The sequence below is a fragment of the Neovison vison genome, chromosome 3, assembly GCF_020171115.1.
Source record: "Neovison vison isolate M4711 chromosome 3, ASM_NN_V1, whole genome shotgun sequence".
Classification (NCBI taxonomy): domain Eukaryota; kingdom Metazoa; phylum Chordata; class Mammalia; order Carnivora; family Mustelidae; genus Neogale; species Neogale vison.
This window is the reverse complement of record NC_058093.1, coordinates 150,229,822-150,249,316: the sequence shown is the minus strand read 5'-3', so window position 1 is coordinate 150,249,316 and position 19,495 is coordinate 150,229,822. Positions and strand designations below refer to the sequence as shown.

The 19,495-nt window shown below is 42.4% G+C and overlaps 1 protein-coding gene across 3 annotated transcripts in view; it reads left to right on the top strand.

The window, feature by feature from the left end:
* Nucleotides 1–17,270, top strand: part of KATNAL2 (katanin catalytic subunit A1 like 2) — a 75,054-nt gene extending 57,784 nt beyond the window's left edge. For all 3 annotated transcript variants that reach the window (XM_044243043.1, XM_044243042.1, XM_044243045.1), the window contains 4 exons: nucleotides 441–551; nucleotides 13,955–14,117; nucleotides 15,138–15,240; nucleotides 15,746–17,270. In XM_044243043.1, the coding sequence (XP_044098978.1) occupies nucleotides 441–551; nucleotides 13,955–14,117; nucleotides 15,138–15,240; nucleotides 15,746–15,885 (517 nt within the window). In that variant the 3' untranslated portion in view covers nucleotides 15,886–17,270. The remainder of the gene's footprint in view (nucleotides 1–440; nucleotides 552–13,954; nucleotides 14,118–15,137; nucleotides 15,241–15,745) is intronic.
* Nucleotides 17,271–19,495: the final 2,225 nt, after the last annotated feature.

Sequence of the window (19,495 nt, the reverse complement as noted above, 5' to 3'; positions counted from 1 at the left end):
CATAGTAGCTCATTTCTCCTCTTCAATAGATTATATCCACAAATTATACTAAAGGAAATACTGTGTATAAACGTACTTTCATGCCTGCTACCAAAATGGAAGGATTCTTCTCAATTACACCGTGTTTACCAAGGGCAGACAGCGCTGTAGGGGAACATGGTTGCTTTGAGTCCATTGGGGCTACTGTCTACTTTTCAGCTCTTTTCTAGTTCACTGCCAGCCTTTGGTTTTCTTTTCAATATCGTCACTATATTCATTTACTTCCTTTCTATCACCCTCTATGTGAAAATAGTACCATATTGTTTGTTTCCTCCAACTCTAGTACGAGTGGCTCCTTAGAATGAGATAGGGAACCTGTTCTACAGGGACAGTCATTGATGTGAGTGCCAGTCTTGTCCTAGAAGCAAGGACAATAATCTCCCCTCTGTGTACCTTTGTAGCAGTGAACATGAAGGAAGCCTTCGGATGAAGACAGAGTTACTGGTGCAAATGGATGGGCTGGCTCGCTCAGAAGATCTCGTGTTTGTCTTAGCAGCCTCTAACCTGCCATGGTAAGAGATCTTAGTACATTTTGAATACATTTTTAAAAAAGATTTATCAATCAGAGAGAGAGTGTATGCAGGAGCACAGCAGGGAGAGGCAGAGAGAGATGGAAAGGGAATCTTAAGCAGACTCCCTGCTGAGTGCAGAGCCCTATGTGGGGCTCAATCCTACTACCTGGGATCATGACCTGAGCCAAGACAGTCTAATGCTTAACTGACTGAGCTACCCAGGTGCCCCTTGATACATTTTCATGAGCCAGTGAGTACAGATGCACACACTGTGTTGACCGTTTTGGGCAAAGTCTCATGGTTTGGTTCCTGCCCTGGAGGATTAATCAGAAGTCTTTTCTGGTCAAGTCCTCAGTCCTTACTATCTGTACCAGGAAAGAATCTGCCTTAATAGAAGGAACATAGGCCAGGACTACCACTAACAATATTTAAAATGGACATTCTGGGGTACCTGGGTGGCTCTCTTGGTTATGTGTCTGACTTCAGCACAGGTCATAATCTCAGGGTCCTGGGATCGAGGTCCCATGTTGAGCCCCACGTCAGGGTCCATGCTCAGAGGGGAGTCTATTTCTCCCCCTCCCTCTGCCTCTCTCCCTGCTTGCCATCTCTCTCTCTCTCTCTCAATAAATTAATAAATAAAATCTTTAAAAAAATAAAATGGACATATATTTTGAGTTTCAAGTCAAATTATTTACTCTATTTAAGTAGGGCTTTGGCAGAGAACTATAAAATGCTAAAATCTTCAGGCAGGATTCAAGGAATATTCCAGAAGTAATATGCTTATACTTTAACAGTATTAAAATCAAACTCTTTTTTAAATTAGGAAAATCTTTAATGTTGCATAGTAAATAGAAAGCTAAATAATCTCTAATTGAAAATATAATCTACTCACAGAGTCTTTTATTCAAATTGTATCCCAGAGTGGTTTAAGAACAGTTCTAGAAGTGGAATTGGGAAATAAGAGAGGTTGACTAGGGAAAAACAATATCTACTTGGAGAGTATATTTAAAAAAAATAATGACAATCCCTTTATAGTTCCAATACTATTTTCACAGACATTATTTCTTTTGAGCTGCAGGTAAGACAGGACACAGATAAGGAAGTGCTATTTTTCCCATTCAAAGACCGGGACCAAAGTCAAGGACGGTCAGTCCACCCAAAGTCAAAAGCAAATCTGCAACAGAGCTGGGACTTGTAGCTTGTATCCCCCCACACTCACCCCTACCCCATCCATTTCTGTTTCCACATTCAAAGATGAAAGAGCAACCCTTCTGCTGTTTCTCTTGCTGGTCATCTAAGCTCCCAAAGAAGTCACTGAAAAGATGTTCACATGTAATCTGTTATTTTAAATATATTCTTAATTTCAACCTGTCTCCAACTCCCCGCAAATTTATAAGACTTCACTAATGTGTAAGGTGATCAGCACTTTATGTGTTCATGATAGAGGTATTTACATACAATATTAAAGTGAAATCCAAGCAGAGAACTGTCATTTAAATGTGATTGTGAAATCCCTCAGAGGAAGAATCTCCATTGCTTCATCCATTTGAAATAGGGTTGATCATAAGCACTTTACTCCTATCCCAGGTGATGTGGGAGTCAGCTGGAGAGGGTCTGTGTATGGCTCCGGGAACATTTGTGTCCCCTGGGGAGACCTTCACATTTTCTACAGGAAAAGAGAAACTTCTACTTCCAGGGAATATGTAGGACTTTGTTGAGGAAGTTACTGTGCTGCCACAATTTCCCTGAGGTCATCAATTTTTGGTAAACACCAACTAAAATGATCAGAGAAGAAATAAAAGGCTAACAATCAAATATTAAAGAAGTCTTTGAAGGCTTTTCCAAAAGAATTGCCCCTCATCTTGGCAAACGGCAAATACATGGCTTTGCCTACATCATGACAATGTACCATGGAACCAGTATGTTCTTTCTGACCCATCCTTTAGCAATGCTGGGCTCTAAAAAAAAAGCTTACTACGAAAAATTCCAGACACTAAAGAAGAGGAGAAAGCACCCATCATTTCCCAGTTTCAGTAACTAACATTTGCATGATCGATGGATTTTTAAAGATTTTATTAATTTGAGAGAGAGAGAGCACTCACAGGAGAGGGAGAAGCAGGCTCCCCACAGAGCAAGAAGCCCAGCATGGAGTTTGATCCCAGGATCTAGAAATCATGACCCGAGCTGAAGGCAGATGCTTAGCTGACTGAGCCACCCAGGCGCTCCTTGTCCACTGATTTAATCTATTCCTGCCCCCTCCCTCGTTTTGCTACGGTACCTTAAAATAGATCCCAGATTGTTCTGTCCCTATCATCATGTCACTTCTCACAAATATACCTCAGTACACATCTTTCTAAAAAAGGACATTTTCTTCCATTACTGTGCAATGCCGTTACTACCCCCAACAAAATCAACACCAATTCCTCCATATCACCGACTACCCAGTGTTTTTTCAGATTTTCCAGATTGTTCCAAGATGTCTTTTTACAATTAATTTACTGAATTGATATCCAAACAAGGTTTGCACTTTGTGATTTCCCTTAAGCATCCTTTGATCTATAACAGACCTCCTCCCCTTTTTTTCCCACTTGCCATTGACTTGATCGTCAGGGAAACTGTCCTCTAATACGTCTGAAGAGTCTGGATCGTACTCACTGTATCCTTTGATGGGAAAAATAATACTTAGGGAATAGCAATCTCATGATTACAGGCGCTCCTTGCTAACCGGATTATCATTCTTCCTTGGCCTTTGGATCGGGCAGAACTAGGGAAATACATAGTTTTAAAAAGAAGCAAATAATGACTTCATACTAGTATTTCCCATTCAAATTTAAGATTATCAGAGCTTTAGTTAAATTATTTGATTTTATGTTTGTACCTTTTCTCTAATTGTGAAAATCTTCTTTCTTTTTTTTTTTTTTAAAGATTTTATTTATTTATTTGACAGAGAAATCACAAGTAGACGGAAAGGCAGGCAGAGAGAGAGAGAGAGGGAAGCAGGCTCCCTGCTGAGCAGAGAGCCCGATGCAGGACTCGATCCCAGGGCCCTGGGATCATGACCTGAGCTGAAGGCATCGGCTTAACCCACTGAGCCACCCAGGCGCCCCTGAAAATCTTATTTCTTAACACTAATATAATTAATATGCACTCAATCCTAGGATGTAGATGTATTTTGTATTTGTGTATGAAACAGAGTTTCTCAGTAACGATAGCAATACTCTTATGACAGCAACATTTAGATGAGCATGACGGTACACACCTGGCCTGAAACGGAAGTGCTAAACCCAGATTTCTTCACCCCAGCACTACTGACATTTTGGGCCAGATAACGCTTTGTAGGGGCCTGTCCTATGCATTGTGTGGGGCTAGGCGGCATCTCTGGCCTTGCCTCACTAGATACCAGTAGCACTGCTCCCTATTGCAACAAAAATTGTTTGTTTTCAGACATTGCCAAATGTTCCCTGGGCAGTAAAATCCTCCCCAGTTGCGACTCACTGAACAGAAGTAAGTGACAGACATTAAATAGAGAAAAACTGTCACATGCTCCACAGATGAACTCTCAAGGTTTAACTCCAAAAAATAATTGAATTTGGTTACACAAAAGGTGGTGTATGATATAAATTGTTCTGTATCTTGATTTTTTTCTGAACAAAATATTCTGGGCAGAAAGTTCATTCTTACTCCCTTGATAGCTGTGTATGTTCCATTTTGTGCATATGATAATCTATCCCTGTCACCCGGTGATGGGCATTTGGGTTATCCCTACTCCTGCTATTATGAATAATGTTGCAGTGAATAATGGTGCACATATATCACTTTGTGTATTTGCCAGTGTATCTCTGGGATAGGTTCCTGGAAATAGAATTGCTGGGTCAAAGGGTTAATGTACATGAAATTATAGTAGAGATTGCCAAATTTCCCTCCATAGAGGTTGTACATTTTGTATTCCCACTAGTGTCCTGCTTTCATTACTTAACATTATAGTGAGAACATTTCCAAAGTCATTAAATAATCCTTGAAAATTGGATTTTGTAATGGCTGTCCAAAATTCCCACATGTGAATATACCACAATTTAATCATTCCTTTCCTGTTGAACATATATGATGCTCCCAACTCTTCTCTATTATAAATAACACTGAAATGAACTTCCTTGAGTAAAAATCTTTGGCCAAAATTTTTTTTCTTTAGGACATATTTCTGGAAGTAGGATTACTGTATAAAAGAACATGGATGGTTTTTAAGCTCCTTGCTACATACTGTCCAAGGAGAGGAGATACTACATTCTTATTAAGACTACTGGAACAGACCTTTATCTTGGCTTCAGGGTCTTACATGAGAGAATAAAATTATCTGATTAAAGCAGAATGTCCTTCTGGGGGAAATAATTAAATGATACCAAACTATATAAAAACCCAATCTTAAAATCCCCAGAGATTCTTCATGGTTAGTTAGTGGTAGTTCTCACCTATAGCATCTTTCAGGGCACAAGGCTATCATTTACTACTCGTCAACTTACCATTTTCCATGGGGGGAGTCCATCTGTCTCAAAGGGTTGGTCATATCTCCCTTCTCAGCAGTGAGACAGCGTGCAGCCTCTCTTCCAAGGGGCACCTCCCCTCATTTATAGCATCACAGAATGGACCAGAAGGAAGCAAGAAATAACTGTGGCTGTGTCACTCGATGTGTAAATCAGCAATGAGGAGAATAACAAATGTTGCACTTGTAATATATTATCATTAAAATAACAGCCACGTGAGAAATGTTTAGTGAGCACACTTAGGGCTAATTTGACCCGCCTCAATTGTTAAGTATGCACAAACTCAGGCCTAAGAGCCTAGAGGGAAACAAAATACTGAACAGGGTCATTAGGGCAAAAACCATCTTTAGATGTCTATTTAACTTGATGGTAGTTTGTACAAATAAGGTGTGAAAATTTTATGTGTGAAGCATGATGAAGCTCATCTCCTACTTCCTTCTGCAGAAGGGCTAGAGAGTTCGCTATCCTTGTTAAAATTAAACACCACTGAGTATGACCAAACTTTGGATTAAAAACAAGCAAGCCTCAAGTCTAATATTCAGAAGAAAGCACAAGATCCAGGAGATTATTGCATCAGAGAGGAGATAACTCCTACAGGAAGAAGTCAGTTCAAGAACTTACATATGTAAGAACTTACATAAGGTAAGTTACATAAGGTACTTACATAGAGGTTATGTACTTACATAAGGTAAGAACTTACCTTATGTAAGTTCTTACCTTATGTAAGTTCTTGAACTGACTTCTTTTACACACAAGAACTTACATAAGGTAAGTTCTTACATATGTAAGTTCTTGAACTGACTTCTTCCTGTAGGAGCTATCTCCTCTCTGATGAGATATTTCTATAAAAATGTGTGCATGGGATTGAAGAGCTCAGTACACACAACCCCAGTTTGTTCCACAATCTCTCCATGCATCTCATGCGCTCTAGGGAAAAGCCTCATGCCTTCGCCATCATAACCCTCTAGATCAACATTTCTCTGAGTAGTCTGTCATAAGTCGGTAAGCATTATCCGAGGATAGAATCTAGTGATCTAATAAGCTCAAGAGATACTGAATTAAAGATAGTTCAACTATCTTCTCAGATCTCCTCGGTGCCTTTAAGATGTTATTGTGTGTTGTTGACTTTCCTAGAGAAGCTTCGAGAAAGTGCTGAGCAAGTGGTACTTTCTGTACTTATTTGACCCTGAAATCCTTTCCTCAACGAACATTTCACAAGACCAGTTTTCTGTCTGAGACTGCTTTGGGAGACAGTGGTTTGCGTGAACTCACTCTGATGACCGCATCTTTTTCACTGCAATTGCATTCAGTCACGCTTGCAGGCTTGTTATTGTTCACTGTATTTTTGTGCTTACCTGTGGTCAAACTGTTTTGCTTGAAATTGCTTCTGTCCATATGTAATGCCACTATCCCATGCAACAATACCGAGTCCATGATCCTCCACGTGAGGTTGATGGGTGACTCTAACACAACCAGGAAAGGGTGTGGTGCAGGACTGGGTAGATGCAGTGGGGAAGGCACAGGACTGACTGAGCAGGAGGTTGCTTTTGTCCCGTTCACCTCTTACTCCATTTGCTTGGTTCCATCCGACAGAAGTCTTTCAACCTGGCTCTACCATGGCATTACTCTTTCTTCTTAATGGTGCAGGCTGACTTGTGAACTGTAATTTTAAAACTAAATTTTATAAATTATACAATTAATATAACTGTTTTATGGGAAATTTAAGAGCTGGAAAAAAACACTCATAATTTTACCACTGTGACACAGGTTTATTAGCCTCTTTGTATAGGCCTTCTGGTGAAAGTGGTTTTGATATTATCATTTGTTGCCTGTGTGGCTTTCTGGGGTAGTTTTTTTCTTCCCAAAGGGGGAATAGTTTCACTGCTTCAGCTCTGCAGAAAAGTAATACATGCTCATTAAAAACATAGTATATGCGTCAGTATTGCTTGAAACTGAACGGTCCCCTAGAGCTGTACCTTGGCAAATCTAAACCCTCCCAGAGTCTTGTGTGTGCAGTGTAGACACATATACACACAAACACATATGATAAAAAATGTCATCACCCTGTGGATGCATATTATTTTCTTATATGGCTTGTTTTTTTTTTCCTTTTATTTCATATATTGTGGTTAATTTTGAAAATCTTCCCAATTCCATATAGAGTTCCACTGTATGGTAGGCCATAATTGATTTGATTTTCCTTTTCTTTTTCTTGAGAACTTTAATATGGCATCAGCCTACTGGGTCATACTCTCCCCACCATGACTCAGCTCCCAGCTCCGCCCCACAGATACTCTTAGGTGGGAAGTAGCTTTTTCCTTTACTGTCTAGCTGGAGTAGGGCAGGTTTTATCAAAAAAGGTTTTCATAGCCTTTTGGATAAAGAGAATGGGCTTTTGCCTGGGAATGTTAACGGGCATCCCCAGTACCCTACTGCGGATATGTTAGAGGCAAAAAGAAAACCCACAGAAGCCACTGCCACATCATCCCTCAAGTCCCGAGGTGCCCAGCCTGTCCTCCTCCTCCTTTCTACCCTTCACCGTTTCCTGGCATTTGTTTGCTGTATCGTGTCCAGGGATTTTTAATTCTGAGAGGGTGGGCTATTCCATCTTGGCCAGAAGTGAATGTCTCCCCTCTCCTCCTTGACTCCCTTTTATCTTTTATACATCTTAAACACAACGATTTTATGCTCCAGGTCAGTGGAATCTAACTCTGTTAGTTTCTCCTGCTTTCATTCATGGTGGTTTGTTATAAAGGTCTTGTAATTTTAGATGGTGAGCTTGCATTTAATGAAGGGGACTCCATCTGAGTCTTGCATGTGCCCTCGCAGAGAAAATTTGTATTTGACTGTGTTAAGCTTTAGACCCTTCTAAGCTAATCCTCAGCTTAAGGTCTCTCTGATCATGCCAATGAGGGTACGTATGTAGTTCTGAATTATGAAGGAAGACTTTTTCCTGAAATGCAAGACAGCTTTTTTGTTCCTTTCTTGGTAGTGGACATATTTTTCTAACCCACCCTTTCCTAGAGGATGTGCTTCTAGTTGTTTTATGTAATGGGCCTTGATTCCACCTCTCATCTTGAATGGGCCCAAGACCTTCCATGCTCTCCCACATGTAACTTTCAGATCCAAACCTTTTTGTAACAAAGAGGCAAGCACCCCAAGTCAGCCACAGCTTCAAGTTCAAATGCCTTGTGGATTTTCAGCTTCTTCTTCATTTTTAGTCCTCAAGAATTTTGGCCCTGCTTCCTTGTGGGCTCATTTATTGTGTTTTCAAAAAGTGTTTCTATAATTCATCGTTTTAAAAAGGGGCTTTATAACAAGACATTTCTGGATATCTAGAGTTCTTCACTTTGCTGGAAACAATCTTCCTATTTTTTAAATAAATTATTGATAAAATATTTGCTAGTAAGAGTAATGGGAATATATCTTCTTTGTTGACATTATAGTAACTAGAAGTAATTTTTACTCTTTATTATAAAGAAATAATGCTCTTAACCCAAATACCAGTAGGGCCTACACTGAACTGATTGCTCCAGACTTTCCTAATGGAGACTCTTGTCTCAGGCTTGTGAATTCACACCTCAGGATAAGACGTCTCTGGAGATGAAAAGCTGGAGACTCCACATGGAGACAACATTTTTTATTTTTTAAAAAAGGTTTTATTTATTTGAGAGAGAGAGACAGAAAGATAGAGAGAGAGAGAGAAAGAGCGCACCTGTATTAGCAAGGGGAGAAGCAGAGGAGAGGGGAGCAGGCTCCTCGCTGAGCAGGGAGCCCAATGCGGCGCTCCATCCCAGGACCCTGAGATTATGGCCTGAGCTGAAGGCAGATGCTTAACTGACTGAGCCACCCAGGTGCCCCAAGACAACATCTTTCATCTTCAAAATTATTTCCCAGCCAAGCCAATTTGATGAATCACCCTCTGAAATCTTTGTTTCCATTATTTTCACTAAGGATGAAAATAGAAAGTTTTATTCCCATTGCCCAAGTTGATGCTGATTTTCTCTATTAATAAGAACTAATGACTAGACAATCCTAATTTTCAACAAAACAGATAAACCTTCATAAATAAAGGCTGGGCTTTAAGAAAGCAGACCATTTTACATGAAGCCAATAGTCCTGCCCCAAAAGCTCATTCATTCCTCCAAGCTGTATTTATTGAGCACCTCTTCTGAGTATTCTGCTTGATGGATGGACGGGAAATTCAAGAAATCTGGTCCATGGCCACTGGCCTCTGAAAGCTGGCTATCTGATTGGACATGAATGGGACATAAACACAAATCATCTGAGATGGGGAGATAGCCAGTACTATGCGAATGGTACAAAAAATAAGTAAAATGCACTTGTATGGGGAAGAGGCCATTTCGGAGAACAGAAATTTAAAGAAAAAAAAAAAAAAAAACAAAACCCTTTTGGACCAGAGCACACTTGAACTGGGCTTGTAAAAATGACCTGGCTCTTGGTAGACAAAGTGGACGAAAATCGCGTGAGTAGCAGCTCAAAGAGAATGGCAAAATGCAGATTCCAAGAAGAGCAAACGGACCAACTTGGCCCTCGTGGGAAATGTAGCTAAAAGTCAGCGTATGCGGGGTTCACTGTGGGAGACAAAGTAACCTGCCATGCTTTATTCTTTGGCTCCCCGTTATCTGCTACAGAATATGCAGTTCCTTATTCTGCTCTTCAAGGGCGGCCGTGATCACTACCTTTTTGTGGGTTGCGGACATACTGGAAAGGCTGCTTACAAAATGGGAGGTTCCTTTTCCTCCCGCCATGCTGAGATGGTTTGAACTTAGTTTTGAAGTTTGAAGTTTTGAAGTTTGAACTTAGCTATTGAATGAATGAAATAGAATTACGTTCTGGTTCAAAATTCTGTAACATCTGGAATCAACTCCGTTCCAGAAACCACACAGTTTAACAGGGGAGAAAGGTAAAGGGGAGGCCCTGAGTTCAGGTTTGGAGCAGACGCCCGGGGGCTTGGAAGCAAGGCCTCAGGGCCCAGGCGACTGCCCGGGAGGCCAGTGAGCATAGTCCCCAGCAGCCCAGGCCTGAGGCCTTGTGAGGCTCCACTGTGTCTCATGTCACTATTGCTAGTTGCTTTTGCCCTCCGAGGTGATGAAGGTACCAGAGTAGCAAAATAGAGGACACATGAGAACCGAATAACTTGTCGAAAACCAAAGTGTAAGAGCTAAAGGGAGTGTTTTTTGGTTGCCACACATTAAATTTTTTCATATAACTATATTGGCATAAAGAATAATTCCTGGGTACATTCCATTTGTCCTTTGTTTCCTCCCTTGTATGATTATATGATTATTGATGTCATTAAAAGTGCATTCATCAGACCTGGCTGTCAGAGAGTTGCACTTATTTTGTGCCCACAAGCAGTTTTGAGGTAAATCTCTTGCTTTAGGGCATTAGTTGATCAATACAGACATCTATAGTGAGGTATTGTTTCCCACCTCCTGCATGACTCCATCTTCCTAAGGCATTCTGGGGATCTGGTCTTCCTTTCAATAAGAAGTCACTCTAGATGGAATGGGGAGACCCAGGAGAAGGTACCCTACAAAAGAACATTTCTTCTGCAGTCCCCTGCCTTTGCAGGAGGGGCACCTGGTCCAGGGAGAGGCCTTGAAAAGAAATATAACAACTGCCTGTCACCCCCAGCTCTATAATTTCCTTCAGGGTAGTCTGTTTCCTTCCTGGGTTTTGGTCCTATCTCAAGTCCCATTTTGATCTTTGATATTTATAGGACTACCATTCTCGCAGTCCAAGGCCAAAACCTCCCCAGTATTGCCTCCGGTTACTTATAAGGAGAGAATCCGTCTCATTAAATTCTGTATTTTGAAGACTTAGCACTGATAACACACTTGGCAATGGTCAGTATTGCTGAACTGAACTCCTAAAATGTGAGTTTAATGGTTTCTCCTCTGTTAAAATTTCCTTCTTGCCCTCCTTTCCTTTCCCACCTTCTCCTCCCATTCAGCCACAACTCTCCGCTGTCTCCATCCGCTCTGGGTTCATTCAGACACACCAGGTATTCAATTTCATCTTCTCGGAGCCTGGTCTGCCAGAACCTTCTTTTAACACCAGACTGACCTGATGTTCCTCTGCACCCAGTAAATAAGGAGACCCAGGGAGCTCGCCTCATCATCCTGGAGATTTCCTTTCCTTTCTGTTTCTTGAATCTCACGAAGCCCTTTGGTTTGGTTTATGCTCTCCCTTTGGTCTTCTGGTACTTTCCTGAGAAAGGGTGTACGGGAGGTACATACTCACAGGCTTTGCATTTTGAACATAACTTAAGTCTGTCCCCTTAGTTGTTTGTTCAAGATGTAGATTTCTACATTGGAAATTATTTTTCCTCAGAAGTTTGAAGGTGTCGCTCTATTTTTTTCTTACTGTCTTGCATTGCTGATGAGAAGACTTATTACTGATCCTTTGTCTGTAACCTGTTTTTTGTCTCTGGAAGCTTTTACAATCTTCTTTGTTCTTGGGGTCCTGAGACTTCACCATGATGGGAGTCGGCAGTCTGCTTACAGTCACGGGGCTGGCATGAGACCAGAACCCAAGCCACAGGCCCTGGGCTCTCACCATTTGGGTTCAAGTCCCCTGCCACCATTCTCTAACTTTCTTACCTCAGGCAAGCTACTCAACCTCTGTGCCTAAGTTTCTTCACCTTAAAATGGCTTAAAAAATAGTACCTACCTTGTAGGGCTGTTGTGAGAATTCAGTGAGTTATTATCTATAAAATGCTAAAGCCAGTGTCTGCCACTTAGAACTATTCCATAAGCAACAGTTTTTATTCATATTTCAAATCAAAAAAATAGTTTCCTCAACTTGTGCAACATTTCCTTGACCCTGTGCCTTGAATAGAAATCTTGGCCTTGAGAGGGGGAGTGGCTGCACAGAGGGAGAGGGTCTGGGTCTCAGATGTGAAATGAAATTTCAACGGGGCAAGTACGGTAAAGAACAAAGCGGATGCAAAAAAGCAAGAGGTGATTGTTACGGCTGCGGAAGCACCCCCAGACTCTGGATTCTCAGCTCGGGACTAGAGGAATAATGAGTAAAGAAAAAATAGAATCTCTATAGAAATCTAGTCACCCCAAATTAGGATTCACATATGCTCCCTGAAATGGTGTTTTCATTTTCTGATGAAAAAGGGACTATCAGGACAGAGATTCAGAATGAGAGTAAGAAGAACAGGAACATCTGTGTCTTTATGAGTGAGAGACATCTGCTGATACAGAAAGGCATCGCCTAATTCTGTACCAGGAAATCAGATAGATGTTGCTCTCCCGTCTAGGGACCTGAAATTTTAACATATAAAGAGTTTACAAATTCACATATAAAATCATCTATTAATAGGAATGGTAATTCAAGGTAACCAAAGAGCCCCAGTTAATGAGGGGGAAGCTCTACCTTACCAAATAGTGCCAAATAATACATTTGGAATGAAAAAAAATTTTTTTAAATCATGATTTTGTACCACTCTTATGAAATAACCAATTCAAAGATCATTAACAGAAGCTAAAACCACTAGTTGAAAGGGGATGGGAAAAGAGGTATGTACACAGTGCCAAAGTATTGTACATAGGATACTTATTACTTTACAGTGGAGGTCAACAGATGATCCCAGTAATTGAACAGCACAGTAATTGTGAGTAATTGAACAGTAATTGTGAGACATGCTAACATGTGGATCCCAACATAATGAATTTGAAAACATATCATCATCTATGAAATATACTTGCCAAAAATCATTACCCTGATTCTAATTAAACTTTTAATCTAAATTCCATCTTAGAGGACAGGGCACAGAGGAACCAGCTACAATGATACTGTGAGGAAAACATCAGGAGAGTCCAGAATGTGCCTTATCTTGGTCAAGGCAAAGTCTAAAGAAATGGCAAGGAGACTGGTCTAGATTATAAGAGATTTGAGATACAACGAAATGTAATGCATGATTCTTGATTAGATTTGGGTTGGAAAAGGTATTTCGGGGCTCACTAGAGAAATCGAATATGGAATGAGCATTAGACATATTATGCAATCAGTGTTAATTCTGTTGGGTGTCATAATAGTACTGAAGCTATGTAAGAAAATGTTCTTACTGGGGGAAATGCATGCTAAGGCATTTAGGGGTGGGGTTTCATGACGTAATTTGAAATGATTTCACTGGATAAATAGATATGAAGCAGATACGACAAAATGTTAATTGCTGTTGAGTCAAGATGGAAGGTTTGTGGATATCCATTGCTTTATTCCACTTTTCTGCTTGGAAATTTTATATTAAGAAGTTTAGGGAATTGGCTTGCAGATGCAAAATTGTATAAACCTGGCCTGACAGTGTTTAGGGAGAAGGAGGCATGCAGGGCTCAAACGGCCATATTTCCATTGGGCACAATGGAAGGAGATTTGCTCTTTTGAATTCCTCAGAGCAATGGTGTGAGACAGTCATTCACTCCAGAATGTGAGAGAGTTTGGGAAGAATTAATGTACTTTCCAGAGTGCCCAAATTATTGTCAGGAATAATAACTCACTGGCAGCATCAGACTGAATAATTCATGGTACGAAAGCAATGGGAATGCTCACGTGCGGTGGTTGTTAGTTGGAATTTTCCCCCAAATTAAGTCACTTTAAAATTCTCTCTTTTACCTAAGGTATTTTGGGGATGTATTTTCTTTCTTTTTTTTTTTTTTGGCCAAGTCTTTCTCCCAAACAACGTGAGGTAATTGTCCTGTTCCTCAGGTACAGATGTAAAGTTAAAATGCAGAACTGCTTCCTACGATGCTAAACTGTTCTTAAAATGTTGTTGCTTAAGAAAAGAGTTGACTACTCTAACCGGTTCCTCTGTTTCCCACATGATCTCAGGGAGCTGGACTGTGCCATGCTACGCCGCCTGGAGAAGAGGATACTGGTTGATCTCCCCAGCCGGGAGGCCAGGCAGGCCATGATCCACCACTGGCTGCCCCCTGTGAGCAAAAGCAGAGCCCTGGAGCTGCGCACGGAGCTGGATTACAGTGTGCTGAGCCGGGTAAGCTGCCTGGAAGGCGCCCCTGCAGGCCAAGCAGCCGCCGCTGGAATCTTCTGAGCAGGGTTCTTGTGAGCTGGTTTGAGGCATATTCCTGGAATCACTTAGAAAAGACTCGAGCAGCCCCAGCAATGCAATGCACCTCTCCTTCGTGAGTGAGCTCTCTGTTCCTCAGAAACATTCAAGCAGGGAGAAATAGTATGACGTAGAGGAAACAGCATAGGGTTTTGACTCAGAGAACTATGTTCACATCCTGGTCTTGCCCCTTACTAGCCGTGAGGTCTCAGGAAAACCACGGACTTTCTCAGCCTGTTTCCTCATCTGTGAAACGGGTAACCGATATGCCACGAGGACTGCTGTGACGATTCAAGTCTTTCACACATGGAAATGGAGGTACAGGTCTGCTCCCCTCATTGTCACTGGCATCACTCACTGCCTCTGAGTGGACCCTGGAACAAACATATCCTGTGGCCATTTGCATGATGTTCTCTGAGGTTCCTCAAAGGCAGGTGTGATCTTACTCACAAGAACAAAAGTGTCTACCAAATTTGGTCATGCTTGGATGTGGGCACAAGGGCCCCATGAGGCTACTGTGGATGGTCTAGTCTTTTGCCAGCACCTTCCAGCGTGCATCTGGATGGGGTCAGGAAGCTGTTTACGCTCCAGTGTCTCAGGTCGCCAAACACATAAGCAGCCCCAGACATTACAGATCTGGGAATCTGCCTGGTGTTTGTGGCGGAAGGAGACAGGTTCTAAACAGGGGCTCTTTTTATTTATTTAAGTTCAGTTAGCCAACATATAGTACATCATTCATTTCTGACGTAGTAGTCAATGATTCTCATGTACCGCAAGAATCCCCAAAATACCTTAGGTAAAAGAGAGAATTTTAAAGTGACTTAATTTGGGGGAAAATTCCAATCTCGTGTACCGATTGCTCGTGTACCGCGTCTTGCCTGTGAGAGAGAGCGTAATCACCACCGGCACTGCGCCTGCTGACCCACGGCTGCTCTATGACTGTTTCAGGAGACGGAGGGCTACTCGGGCTCAGACATTAAGCTCGTCTGCAGGGAAGCAGCCATGCGGACTGTGAGGAAGATCTTCAGTGCCCTTGAAAAGCACCAGTCAGGTATGGTTGGGATCACAGCGGGGGTGCTCTGGGAGAGAAAGCTCTTTAAAAACCCAACTTTCGCCAGCAGATGGAGCCTTGCTCCTGTTCTTGGTTGCTCTTTGCGCTTGCAAACGTTCTTTGGTCCAACTGTCCTCTGCGTACTCAACTCATTTCTCCTCTGGTGTTGTTTTGGATCAACTTCGCCCCAGCTGATCAACTCCTTAAGGCTCAGACTTTTATTTCTTTGGCACACTATGACGTGGGTGGGATCCATCTGCTGCACTGTGTTACTCTTAAACACTGCTTTGATAGGGAGACATTTAAGTCCTATTTTTTTATCTGGGCTTCAGGGGCTGAGTTGCACATTAAAGAATTCCTTCCCCAGCTCTCTTTAGTCTTGCCTTTTGCTGCATTAACGATTAAGAATGCTGCATTATGCATTGTCTTGAAAAAAGGTCTATTAGCATTTTAAGAGCGCTGATCCCAGTAAGGTCAATTACTGTGCTGTTGTGTTTTGATCCAGAGAGCAGCAATTTACCTGGAATCCAGCTGGATACAGTGACCACTGCTGACTTCTTAGATGTGCTAGCTCACACCAAGCCTTCAGCAAAGAATCTGACTCAGAGATACTCCGCCTGGCAAAGTCAGTTCGAGTCTGTATGAAATCACACCGACCCTGACCGGGCCACAGAGACCACCATGGAGGCCTTCCCATTTATTAGTGTAAGCGGGAGACGAACATGATGGTTGGGAGAGAAAAAATTATACTTGAAGACTGAGTTCGTTTGAACAACTGGGCTGTTTTGGAGATGAGAGATACTTTTGTTAACCTTTCCTGCCCGATGCCAGCAGAACACGGAAGATGTCAGTTACAGGCGGAAGATGTCAGTTACAGGCGTACGGGCTGTACGCAATTGCTGTCGCGCAATGCAGACTTCTCCCCTCCCACTGAGACTCCCTACACTTTGATGAACTATTTCTTACGGTGTTCTGTGTTTGTGAATTGGTGTTTTCATTCTGAAGAAAAAGATGTAGTGTTGGAAGCTGTGCTGGAATGCAATGTGCCTCCAAGTTGAGGGGTGGCGGGAGGCCCGTTGGAAGCAAAGCGTGACAGACCATCGGGCCAGTTGATGGGCTTGAGGGGGGTTAAGAAGGGGTGCGGGAAGGACACATGGTGTTTTTTTCTGACGACATCCTGAGTGTCATCAGCTCTCCCTAACTCTGACCCCAGCCAGTTTTCTCAGCAACAAAGCCCCAGCAGACTAGCCCCCCCCCCACCAGAGGTCGCTGCTTTACCTCGGGGGAGGGGCTTCAGGAGCCTCAAGCCACCAGCTCCCAGTCCCAGCGTTCCTAACATCTTCCCACTCTTCACAGCACGTGTGCTCTGCCCTCTCCTGATGGCCACAGCTCCTCGGTGGATCCAAAGCTTAGGGAAGGGAAGCCCCAGGGCAGTCATCCTGGGGCTCCCCTGCATCTCCTTATGGGTTTGTTAACGGAAGCAGTTCCCTCAGAAACTCATGATCTGGGCCACCTACTTTAAACCCTTGAAAAATGCCGCTAAGTGATGCCACCACCCCTCTCCCCCGCTAGAACTTACCTGTGGTTGTCCCCTCCTTCTTCCCTTCCTCACCTCATTTTCTTCATCCCTCTGCAAGGCACACTCCTCCCCTGAAGAAAAACTTGCAGGAAAAGGGGGTGTTTTGGATAGCTAAACATTCCAAAGGACTTTATCCTAATTTTAAACAAAAACAAAGCATTTAGGGGGTATTGATTATTTTGAGAATATTCTTAAATGCCTTTTAAAATGCCATTTCATGGGTAATGTAGTCAAAGTGAAAATACACCATATATAACAAATTAAAAATAAAAAAGACATTTCATCTTAGTATATGCTCAACTTAAACTTCTTCACGATCATGAAAGTCTTATAATATCCAACACTAGCACTACCCTAGATGTAGACATCTCTAAATGGTCTCAGACATCTGCTTCCCATGTTTTGGGATCATTTTTTCTTTCCTTCCTCCCTCCCTCCCTTTGTTTTCTTCCTTTTCCTTCTTTTCTTCCCTTCCTTTTTTCTTTCCCTTTTTCCTTTTCCTCCCTCCGCCTGTTTAAAAAGATTTTATTTATTTGATAGATGGAGATCACAAGTAGGCAGAGAGGCAAGCAGAGGGAGAGAGAGGAGAAAGCAGCTCCCTGCTGAGCAGAGAGCCCGATGTGGGGCTCGATCCCAGAACCCTGGGATCATGACCCGAGCTGAAGGCATAGGCTTTAAACCACTGAACCACCCAGGTGCCCTTTCCTTCCCTTTTCATTTTTTCTTTCCTTGCCTTCTTTCCTTTCCCTCTTTCCTTTTCTTCCCCTTCTTTCCTTCCTTTACTTTCTCTTTCCTTTCTTTTCTTCCTGCCTTTCTTTTCTTTTTAAAGATTTTATTTGACAGGAGAGAGAAGCACAAGCAGGGGGAATGGCAGGCAGAAGGAGAAGCAGGTTCCCCGCTAGGCAGGGAGCCCGATGTAGGACTCGATCTCAGAACCCAGGGATCGTGACCTGAGCTGAAGGCAGAGGCTTAGCCACCTGAGCCACCCACGCATCTCAGGGTCATTTTCCTTGTCAGGTTGTTAGTGGGTATTTCTTGCTGCCATTAGTCCATCCACTTGTGGCCACTACCATCCTTTCTGATTTAATAAAATCTCAATTGGATGGAACCTCAATTGTTGTTGCTAACGTTGTGATTAGAAGTAGGTATGTTTGTGTGTGTGTACTTGAAAGTGAACAGGTAAAGGGGCAAAGGAGACAGCCCCTATGGATAAAAGCTTTGTGACAATGTTTGGCCCCTTTTAGCTTACTGCTCTTTACTTACTCCAGTCAGCGCAAGCGTGGTTTTGCCATCCCTCACGGCAAATACACACAACCCCACACACAGCTGACTATGTACCTGTCATACCCCCACATCCTTCCTCCATTCCTCCTGAGAATCTCCAAGTTCATCATCGTAATACTTCCGTCTACTTCAATTGCATATTCAATCCTCCTCTTTCCCTTAGAAAATATGTCTCCAAATAATAATTCAAGTATGTTTGTGAGTCATGCTGTATTTCATTGACTCCTTTATACATTTTATACACTATCTAATGACTTCCTACATTGGATGAAATGAAATGCAGCCCTTTTGGGGCACCTGGGTGGCTCAGTGGGTTAAGCCACTGCCTTCGGCTCAGGTCATGATCTCAGGGTCCTGGGATCGAGTCCCGCATCGGGCTCTCTGCTCAGCAGGGAGCCTGCTTCCCTTTCTCTCTCTCTCTCTGCCTGCCTCTCCATCTACTTGTGATTTCTCTCTGTCAAATAAATAAATAAAATCTTTAAAAAAAAAAAAAAAAAAAAAAAAAAGAAATGCAGCCCTTTCATCCCTCTGCTGTGTTCCCATCATCTCCAAATAGTTATTTTAGGTTTACTCAATAACCATTATTTTTTAAAAAGATTTAATTTATTTATCTGACAGAGAGATCACAAGTAGGCAGATAGGCAGGCAGAGAGAGAGGGAAGCAGGCTCCCCACTGAGCAGAGAGCCCGATGCGGGACTCGATCCCAGGACCCTGAGACCAAGACCTGAGCCGAAGGCAGAGGCCTAACCCACTGAGCCACCCAGGCACCCCAATAATCGGTATTTCTATGGGAACGTGTACTGTTCATGCAGAGCCCCTAGTGAATCAAAATTACAATTCCTTTATATGTTGGTTTTGTCTTCCCAGGAATTAATAAGTGCCTTGCCAATATCAGATAGACTGTCAATTGCATTCCCATATCCTCTGGTCCTGGTGTTTTAAGGAGAAAGGAACCAAGAGCCCTCATAGAATAAGCAGAGATGTACCTAGCCCCCATCTGCAGCCCTGTAGCTCATCCTGGCTCACTACCACACCCATTGTCCCCAAGGCCTTCACTTCCATGTTTCCTGGGACTCCAACCATTTTGTTTACCAGCTTAGAATCTCAGTCCTACCTCACACCTCACCTTCTCTCTACCTAGTCTCCAGACTTCAATCTTTGAGTTTCTATAGGATGAGTTTTGGTTGTCTTTGCATGGATTTTTGTTATCAACAACCTATCCACGTTCCATCCTTCAAATTATTGTACCCTCTCATCCACCTGTGCCCATCTGTCCTCTTGTGGGCTCTCCTTGTGAGTTTGTAACTTCTTTATCCCTTTACTTTGATTTTAGTGGGGCTCTGAGAAAGAGAGACCAACCAAAACATATGATTAGTTTATGTTTAGAGCCT